General features: G+C 44.3%; 2 protein-coding genes across 3 annotated transcripts; one reads left to right on the forward strand and one right to left on the reverse strand.

The window, feature by feature from the left end:
- Positions 1 to 268: 268 nt before the first annotated feature.
- Positions 269 to 5,049, reverse strand: YIPF1 (Yip1 domain family member 1). 2 transcript variants are annotated; one of them, XM_027462583.3, is made up of 9 exons: positions 4,888 to 5,049; positions 4,620 to 4,780; positions 4,361 to 4,441; positions 4,158 to 4,245; positions 3,922 to 4,038; positions 2,739 to 2,905; positions 2,115 to 2,297; positions 1,069 to 1,160; positions 269 to 501 (listed from the first exon to the last, which is right to left on the reverse strand). In XM_027462583.3, exons 1-8 carry the CDS (start codon positions 4,916 to 4,918, stop codon positions 1,074 to 1,076), a joined length of 915 nt encoding a protein of 304 aa, XP_027318384.1. In that variant the 5' UTR covers positions 4,919 to 5,049; the 3' UTR covers positions 269 to 501; positions 1,069 to 1,073. The 2 variants fall into 2 exon arrangements, with proteins under 2 accessions (XP_027318384.1, XP_027318382.1); XM_027462581.3 differs by having other exon boundaries at positions 269 to 561.
- Positions 5,050 to 6,298: 1,249 nt separating this feature from the next.
- On the forward strand, positions 6,299 to 10,371 carry DIO1 (iodothyronine deiodinase 1). The gene is made up of 4 exons (XM_005020801.6): positions 6,299 to 6,693; positions 8,174 to 8,317; positions 9,535 to 9,734; positions 10,214 to 10,371. The coding sequence occupies exons 1-4, from the start codon at positions 6,363 to 6,365 to the stop codon at positions 10,277 to 10,279; spliced, it is 741 nt and encodes a 246-aa protein (XP_005020858.5). The 5' UTR covers positions 6,299 to 6,362; the 3' UTR covers positions 10,280 to 10,371.
- The last annotated feature ends 4 nt before the right edge of the window (positions 10,372 to 10,375 follow it).

Consider the following 10,375-nt stretch of genomic DNA (forward strand, 5'->3'; position numbering starts at 1 on the left):
GCGCCTGGGGGGGGGAGGGGGCGGGGCGGGCTCTGCCTGAGGCGGGGAAAGACCCGGGGGGGGAGGGGCACCTCAGGGTCGGCCCCTGTGGGGAGTCTGAGGCGCCCGCCAACCCCAACCAGTCCCCTTCTCTGAATTTTAAGTTTTTTACAACATTTTTGACAGTAACACGTGTCAAAAACGGTATTTTTGTGTCCCAATAGGTACACAGAAAGAGGAAGTGGCCACGCAGGAGGAAAGATTCTCACACTGACCCACGCCAATAAAATCGTGTCACGGCTTTTAATGATCGTTTTTCCTGGCATAGATATTTATTTAAATCTAACATAACTTCTACGTAGGGAATACTCTGTTTTTTCACATATATGATTCCGGATGGTGTGCTCGCGGAGGCCTGGCCGTGGCTCGTCTCCTGGACTCGCTCCCCGTCATCGCCTCCATCCCACGGGATTTGGGATTCATCTCCCTCCGGCAGCGCGCCCGGCCAGCAGGGAGCTGAGGCTGAAACCACACCATGGGAGGAATGCAGATCGGGTGTACGGCTCAGCCACAGCGTCAGCCCTGCGCAGAGAGCACACCCATGTCCCTGTACACACAGCTGCTGCTTCAAAATACCACGTCACAGACACCACGGGGGAAACACTGCTTCCTTCCAGCATTAAAAGCAAAGGGGAACACAAATATAATTGATTTTTGCTCAAGTTTGACTTCCAGAATTAAATTCTAATAAATACTTATTAGAAAGGACTAAAGGCCGCTTTTGAAGTGACCTGAGGGATAGAGTACATTATCTAAATACATGTTATTTAAACATTTCTTTGTCAAGAGTAAGCCTTAAATAAAAGAAAGGTAATTTGTCATTGCTCCTCAGCCTTTCACATTTTTATGGCTATATTTTAACATTACAACTGGAAGAAAAGCTAATAAATGTTATTTATATGTGGACGCCATTTGGCAGAATCCAGCTGTTAAACCCTTTTCTGGAAAGAGTTTCAAAATATCTGTGTCCCTAACCAAAGGATAATGTTTTCAAGTGGTTACAGAAGAAATCTGAGATTTGAACCTCACCTTATTTACTGAGCTTTTATTAGTGTTGTTCCGTTGTGAGCAGGGACAATAGGTACAGGAAAATCCACTTCAGGGGCATCAAAGAAGTAAGCCTAAGTTATTGAAGAGAGAAAAAAAAAAAAAAGACCATTTAGAAGAAAACACAGTGCTGCCTCACCAATCCCTGTTTACACTTTCCACATCCACTTTTCATGGGGTGCTAACACAGCACTGAAACAAAAGACTTCAATTGTTTCTAAGTGTTTTTATCAGATTAGAAATATTCAAAATAGTACTCTACACAGGACTTTTAAATGTAACAGCATCCAGCACTTAGCTTCTCAAGGCCTTTGAAATGATCTGTACTGGAAGAGACAGGACTGCAGAAATTTACTTGACTGTTTGCTGATTAACAGATGAAGCTCCAGGCAACCTATAGGAACAGGAACTCCCAGCTGACTCCTGTGTTTTGCCCTCTTCCTGCATGCTGAGCAAATTTATCTATTCTGGAAACTGAAGTGGGGTCAGAACTAAAGCCAGTACCGTATCATTCCGCTTAGTGCAACAAGGAGACGAAACATAATTTAAGTCCTTGACATTATGCATTTCAGTAGCATCATGGTCTTCTGCTTTCAAAATGCTCGTTTACTAAGTTCTGGCAAGTTTGTATTTTTATATATTAAACTCATAAGCACACACTATAAACTGAGCATTTAATCATTTTAAAGGATTAACTAAGCATAGTATTTGTTGGAATACGCTGTCAATGGATACAACAAAGATTAATGCTTTGCTGACACTACAATGAAATCCTGATAAAAATTCTGTTCTGTGAGTAATTTTGTTTTAAAGCTATCTTCATTATTGTTTGTTATTGGCACTGTCAGTCAGATTGGCATACAGTTTTGAAATAATGAGAGATTTTCCTCTGGAGCCTTTTCAAAGGTACTTCTTGTTTCTTGATTAAAAAAGACTTTCTAGCAACGAGCCATCCCCTCCCTCCCTGCACTGTACCATGCTGCAAGCCCCAGGTAATAGCAGGTTAAAGAGGAAAGGCAGTGCTATACCAAACAGCCGACAGACAGCAGGGCGTGGAGCAGAATAATGGCCCCCACAGTCGCCAGCGCAATCCTCCGGTTGTCATCTCTGACGGCAGGCCAGAAGGTCATCACCAAAACAGACCCCGAAAGGCACAGGGAGAACATCACCAGGACCCAGCGCACCACTTTTTGTGGAATAATCCATAAAATCTGTAAGGGAGGAAAGCAACCGTCAAATAGACTGTGTGAAACAATGATTCATTTATTGAATGCATTGTTCTCTGACATTTCACCACGTCCAGACAATTTGTGCACAAATTAACTCAAGCTTTATTTGAAGAATGAACAATGCTAATAGCAGCCACAGGAGCAAGGAGCTTTACTGGCAGGCATGACAAGTTCACGTCCCCTGAGTTATCCCTTACTTGGATTTGCTGCCTCCAGGGAAATGACCTGCCCCACACTTTTCTGGGACCACTTGATGCTAGACAAACTTGAACAAAAGCTTTAGTTTAGCCAAGCTAAAAGATTTCTCCATTCCCCAAGACTTTGATCAATATGAACAATCTTGTAAGAAATAGCCCTGTTTTTAAACCAGGACCTTTTTTCAGGGTGAGTAATGTAGGGACACGCTCCTTAAGCCATACGTACCGCTGTGGGGATATAAACGAAGAGGGAGTAGCCATATACACACACTATCTCCAGGAATGAGTACGAGACAATGTTCATAACTTTACTGTTCCTCCACATCAGAAACCCCCAGAGAGCAAGGGGAACAAGCCAAGCGTATGCAAAAATTGTTGTTGCTGCTATGGACACTGGAAACATGTCAAAAGATTTAACATTGTATTAGAATACAAGCCAGAATCAAATGTATGAAGCATTCAGCGTGAAAACTAGAAAGCTGCTTTTGAAATTACTTTCAAAAGGTAAAGCATAAATTTATTAATAAATTGAGAATTCTGACTGAATTGATAAATTCTGATTGAATTGATAAATTGAGAATAGCCACTTTACACCAACTACTTTGCCAGCATTTCGAATTATTTTAAAAGTAAAGAGTTCAGAAACTGTTCTATTGTAATTTTCAATTTATTTATTATACTTGGGTGTAAAATGCTATTGTTTTCAGTGTGAAAAGAACAGCCACATAGGAAAGAAAATCTTTCTTAAAAGTAGAAATTCAGCTACCGACAGATTCTGAAAAATGAGAACAGAATGCAGGCATGCTGTAGGTTCATGCCCTAAATGCTAAATTTTGCTTAAAAAATTGAGAGAACACAGGCACATGTTTCAAATCTACTCGAGTAGTTCCCCAGCAGACATCTACGTTCTGCAGGGACAGCAGTCTCCTTCAAACTATAAGAACAGGTAAATGTAATTGGCTTCTGACTTCACTGGAGCACGTATCAGTTGGGCTTAGTGCTCAGTCCTCCAGAAGGCAACCACTTCCAGCCCTCGGTAGGCGATATGAGTAAAAACCCAACTCAGTCATTTCCTTTCTGAAGCCTGCAGGCTCCCGGGTATCCATGGGCCCACGAAGGCATCTACAAAAGCACCAGTGGCCACTGCTGGACACACGCACTAAAGCTAGAAAAATAACTATTCTAATTATTCCTGGCTGCTCTGCTAAAACTTTACTTTGCAGCTACTTTATGCTTCTCAGGAGCGGGGTTCTGCCAGTTAGAGCCCACTTTAAGGACTTCTTTTGCATGTCTAAAAATTTAAAGAAAGCAGTAAGTCAAAGCTATGGCCTGTTTTTCACATCACTGCACTAGCACATTAAAACAAGCAAGCAAACACACAAAAAACCCTCAGGACTGTACTTACAAACCTTTTCTGAACTCGGGCACATAGTGGTAGGTCGGCTTGCCCAGATGGATGAAGAAGTTTGAGAGATTGCCACTAACAGCAATGGCAAAGACAAGTGTGGTGCATATCCAAAAAGGACCTTAACAGGAAACACAAGTTCAGTAAGAAAATAAGGCAGAAAAATTGTAAAACAATACAACTCCAAATGTTTAGTGCAGAAGAGAATGTGTCACACTCCATATCACACCCCATACCTACCATAGAGGTCGGGATTGCTGCGGATGTACAGCCTTACAAAGTTCCTCCCTGGTACTGGGAAAACAGAACCCTTGATTCGGTCCAGGACCTACGAAAACACACAGATTTGTCTGATTGGAAACATGGAAAAAGGAGAAACCCTCAGTGCCTGGATAAGGCACGGCTCAGGCAACAGCTCTCCCCCCCTGACAAGGAACATTAACCTGGTAAGTGTCCACATCGAAGAACGTCTGGTAGTACTCAAACGTCCAGAACGGGGCACTTTTCTTCTGTCCCGCCAGCAGCTTCATGGTGCAAGAAGAAAGGTGGAAGCGTTACAAGCACATTTATGCATTCGTGGTTTGTTTACCCAGCAGTTAAATACCCACAAATGACATCATTTACAGCACAGGCTCCTTCCACGTCACAAGCTCCCTGCCAGCTGCACAACCCCGCTGCCCCCTGGCCGCGCTCAGCCCTCACCTCCGTTTTATCCGAGTCATCGTTGCCCAGCAGCTCGTCGTCCTCCTCCCTGCCCGGCTCCTGCTGCCGGCCGCGCTGGCTCTTGGTGCCGTCGGGCTCCTCGATGCTGATGGTGGTGGCGTCGGGGTTGGCCGCCAGCAGGCTGGCCGCGTCGGCGAACTCTGCGAGCAAGCACGGCGCGGGGCGGGCGCTGAGCGGCTGCCCCCACCCGGCCCCGCTCCCCGGCCCCGCTCCCCAGGCCGCGGGTTCGGCCCCCGCCGCCCCTCACCTGGGAACTGGAGCCCGTCCGCCGCCGCCATGCAGCCCCCGCCGAGCCGCCTCCCGGCCCGCAGCCGCCGCTCCGAGCGCTTAAAGGGGCCGCGCACGCCGCGCCCCGCCGGCCAATGGGAGGCCGCGCTGCTCGCCTCTCCTCCCCCGCCCCTCGCGCTCCGGAGGAGGCTCGCGGCGCAGGGCGGCCAATCGGAGGCGCAGCGGCGCTTCCTCTTCCGGCTCCGCCCGCGCCGTTAAAGGGCCCGCGGCCCTGCCCCGAGGGGCGGGTGGGAGGCGGGGCTGGGGGCTGGAAACGTGGGGGGGGGGGGGGTACGGGGGGAGCGGCCCGGGTGGCTGTGTGGGGTGGGACATAAACACTGCCTGCTGGCGGGCGGTTTACAAACATATATATATACACAACATAATGTGCTTGTGTAGGTATAATGGCCCGCTATGTGTGCAAACATACACAGTAATATGTGGGTATTTCAGTGGATACAGTACCGATTTTTATATACTTATATATAAAATACAGTCTGTATTTTGCAAATACAAATGCAGTGTGTATTTTATATATAAATATATATGGTAATAGATATGTATTTAAAAGTATTATACGGGTAAAATACATTATTATATATGTTATATACAAAATACATGTGTATTTTGCGTCTCTATTTTAAATAAATATACACACATATAATTTTATATAAAATACACGTGTATATAAAATACAAACAAATATCCATAAAATACTTTTCATATCTATACATATATGCATAGATAAATATATGGTAAAATATATGTTTATACATATATATGTATGTAAAATGTATATATACATATATGTGTCCATATAAAATATGGACACATATAAAATGTGTGTATATATATAAAATATATGTACACATATATGTATATATACATTTTTATACAATAAAAAATATTTTTTATAAAATATATGTATACATATATGTATATATACATTTTATATATATATATATATATATATATATATAAAGTACTTTTCTGGGCGTCCTCCCCGCCTGTGTGACGAGTCCCAGTGCATGGCAGCACAGCACACACCACGCTGCCCCAATGCCATCGGCCACATCACCCCCGAGGCCCCCACCATGGACACGGGTGACTCCCGAGCCTGAAGGTGTAGGTTTAAGTGCCTCAGTGCTGACAGGCCCAGCCCTGGGGCATCATTCCCCTCATTTTTGTTTTTAATCTGGGAGAACATCCCAAAGCAGCCCCACTCGTTACTAACACACACGATTTCCCTGAACAAGCCTTGCAGCTGTGCAGCCCACCTTAGAGCCCTGCCCTGGTGCAGGCAGAGGAGCACCCCGGGGAGGTGAAGGGGGGCCAGGCCAGGCAGAAATTGGGCCAAAATGCCTCGGGCCACGTGAACGCCTTTCCTCCCCACCTCGCTACCTTTGCCCCTGCTGTCTCGCTGCGTTCCCATCGGAAGCCCTCACCTGCAGCACGATGTGGAGCGTCAGGCTGCTGCTACAGAAAGCCCTCGTTCTTCTGCACGTCACCGCGAGCGTTGTCGTCGGCAAAACACTGATGGTGCTGTTCCCCAACACCATGAAAAGGCACATCCTAAAACAAGGCGAGAAGAGCAGAATGAACCAGAACCCCAAGTTCAGCTACGAGAACTGGGGCCCGACCTTTTTCAGCTTCCAGTATTTACTCTTCGTGCTGAAGGTGAAGTGGAAGAGGCTGGAGGACGAAGCCTACGAGGGACGGCCTGCTCCCAACACACCAGTGGTGACATCCCAGGGGGACATCCGGCACCTCTTCGACTTCATGCGAGGTCAGTCATCATCATTGTAATGGTTTGGGTGTGCTAAAATGGTAGGTGAGGACAAGAGGCTGCCAGGGGACAGGGACAATCAGGGAACGTGCTGCATCTTTCCCATCAGATGAACACCGCCAGCCTGCTCTGCTGTGTTGTGCACTCACGCCAGCTGCCTGCCTCTTGATTTTCTAAAATAACCTGCTTATTGTCCTGGATACAACATCCCTGCACGGCAGTACGCTTGTGAACCTCTTGCAAAAGCTGGCTCTGTCTGGAAATGGCTCCTTTTGACAGCAAAAGTGATAATTTGTTTTAGGGGGAGAAGATCCAGAGTCAGAACCGGGTGCAGTGAGTCACGACCATTGGCTGCCATTCCCTGTACATACACAAAGTCCCATGCCAGCTCCAAAAGCCAGAATAGATCCTAGAAACTAGAAAGCACACAGTGTTTTTGCAGATTTAAAGCAGCTAGAAATGAGGCAGAAGAAGTTGCTTTGTACTTTGTCCGCTGCCTCCCACCGAGATCTCTGCAGAACATGGAATTAATCATTAAGCAGCAGCGTCTGTCCCCATGGGAGGCATTAAATCCTTCTCTCTCTTTATTTATATATAAAATAGGGTTGCACAATTCGAGGTACACAATATCTACAGAAGGGTACCCCCGCTATTAGATTCTTTAAGATGCAAAATATGCTGGCAGCACTTTCTTGAAGGTAAGCCCAGCCAGAATGAAGATTTTGAACGTGCTTGAGATAATTTAGCATGGCCATGGACTAAAAATCCTGTAAATTCTCTTAAACTGAGGCCTTGCAATCGATTATGCAGATGCGAACACATGGGTACACACTGTGTTAATCTGTAAGCAACTGCACAGATACTTTTGCCAGGGGCTTGTGTAACGTTAGTTTAATAAAGGCATAACCAAAGTTCTGTTTGGGCAGGAAATTGCAGAAATCCATTGAAAGCATGAACGCCTGTGGTGCATGACTGAGAAGTCTGCAGCTTCCACTCAGCTCAGCTAGAGCTGACACCTCTGAAAAAAGTCAAGACATCCAGCTGGGTCAACAGAATTAGGAATCTGTGCTTAGATGTCCATCTCTGAATCACTGTCTGTTGAGAAACCTTGCAAACGATCATGCTGAATAGTATTCAAAGTCCTTAGCATGAAAGCTCTTGGGGAGGCTGCCAGGCACTACATGCTGTATATCCATTTTAGAGCAGCTTGCTATCCCAAAATGCTGGTGACTTGAGAAATGGTTGTCATGGGGAAGGCACAAGATGTGTATCTGTCGGGTACCTTCTGTCTTCACTGGGCTTTGCACAGAAAGGCCCCTCCTTGGTTAAGCTCACTGTTGGATCCTGCTCTGGTCAGTGCCAGGCTAAGGGACAGAAAGCATCTTTGTGCTTGTTTTGCATAGAAACTTGGTGATACATTTGTTCTGCTGCCTCTCTCCCACCACCAACTTAACCAGAGTGTCCCCTGCTTTTCTTCTAGGTAACCGGCCTTTAATCCTGAATTTTGGAAGTTGCACCTGACCTTCATTTATGTTAAAATTTGATGAGTTCAACAAGCTCGTCAAAGATTTCAGCTCGATAGCAGATTTCCTTATCATCTACATCGAAGAAGCTCACGCAGCAGGTACAGTACAAACATATTAGTGCCCACCTGAACTTCAGATATGCGTCATTCCTGTTAGAAAAACATTTTAGCAAAGGAGTTAACTACAAACAGCAAAGAAATCTTCCTAAAATCAAAAGTGTCCACACCAAACCTAGGCACCAGTTTGCATCCCTGATTCTCCAATGATTTTGCTCACACATCTGACTTCACACTGAAATACTCCTGCTGAAGACGCTTATCTCTGTGAAGGGAAGCACATAGTTAAATCTGTGCAAAACTTCCTCCCAGTTGTAGCAGAGCTCCTCTTGAAAAATATGAACAAAATGAAAAGAGCCTTTCATAGAACAAAGGTTAAGTGTGCAATGGCAGAATGTGTTAAGTGTTTTAAAAACAAAACAGTGTAGTTTTTGTAAATCATTTTTAATGTGTCAAGAACAGGATGCAGACTTTAATTAAAAAATAGCAAACAAACTGCACACACTCTTTTATCTACACTGGACTAAGTAACATGCTGGCAGAGATTTTTATCCCAGGGTTAAGGTGGTTTTCTAAAAGGCAACGTTTAGTTTTCAAGTTTTCTAACACTGCATCACTTACAGCTCCTGAGAAACAGACAGCCAAGCCACCAAAATCTTTTACTTGTTTCCTCTTTCCTAGGAAGTTATATGCAAATGTTTATTTGCATATTTCTAAAAAACAAGGAGGGGCCTTCTCTCTTGCATATTTCACTTATCAGATCTAAAAATAATTTTAAAGGCTTAATGAGTAGAATCAAGCTGAATGAACAACACTATTGCTGAGACTGCTAAATGAACAGGTAACAGCTAACAGCTGATAATCAGCTTATAATTTAAAAATCTCCTTCTCTGCACCAATAATTTTGTCAAACTTTATCTGGATGGGATGCATCTCCCACACCTGGTATCTTTCCAGGCTTGATTTACGTGGGAAACTTTCAGCTAAAATACATCAAGTATTTCTGAATCCAGGGCAAGGAAGAAATGCAGTTTGTTCAAATTAAAGTAGGGAAATAAACAAAGACACGTGATTACTTATCTGCAAAGCTGTAGTGTTCTCCTACTCTGAAGGGGACCTTAATTTCATGGCAAGTTTTGGTATTAGAAGTAAATTGCATTATTCTTTTAACACAGTTTTGGTATGTGACACACAGGACATCTCCATCCCAATGTCTATTCCAGATGTTCCTTGCTAAACACCTTTCTCATTTGTTCCAGATGGATGGGCTTTTAAAAACAATATCATTATTAACAATCACAGAAGCCTTGAAGATCGAAAAATTGCAGCACAACTTCTTCAGAAAAATAATCCTTTATGTCCAGTGGTTTTAGACACTATGGAAAACCTCAGCAGTTCAAAATATGCTGCGCTGCCAGAAAGACTGTATCTGCTTCAAGAGGGGAAGGTTATCTACAAGGTAAAACCCATCAACAATAACGGGCACAATACATTGAGATTCTCAACTTTTAAAATAAGAATGTTTTGTATTTTATGCAAGTATTTCATTCTATTTCATAGTTGCTAATTACACAATGCACTGTAACTGTGGAAAAAAAGAAAAGGACTTGCAGTAAAACCAGTCTGGGCCTTTGCAGTGTACATATTTGATGTACACCTCAGTCCTGCTCAAATATTTATCCCACGGCTCATTAGAAAACCTAGCTACGTCTACGCTGTGAGATCCAGGAACACTCCCCAGCTCCAGGATCCCAGCATTGGCCCTGCCCCAGCTACACAGCAGGGTGTGACCTGTGCGCATACCACCTCCTATGCGACAGCTGCCAAGCAAAAGAAACCCAAGTACACCTACCCACTGCTCTGATTTAACTGCTGTGCTCTAAAGGACTTCTGCTCTGTGTATTTGAGCATTACTGTATAATTTTATTGCCTTTGCAGGGAGGAGTGGGGCCTTGGAACTATCACCCCCAGGAAATACGCGCCATCCTGGAAAAACTGAAATAGAAAAAGAAAGAAGAGGACTTCAGAGTAAAGACTAGCTGGATAAAAAAAAGCCCAATGAATAAGTTTTCATGGACATAACTGTTAAAAAAAATACAA

Source organism: Anas platyrhynchos, chromosome 8, assembly GCF_047663525.1.
Source record: "Anas platyrhynchos isolate ZD024472 breed Pekin duck chromosome 8, IASCAAS_PekinDuck_T2T, whole genome shotgun sequence".
Classification (NCBI taxonomy): Eukaryota; Metazoa; Chordata; class Aves; order Anseriformes; family Anatidae; genus Anas; species Anas platyrhynchos.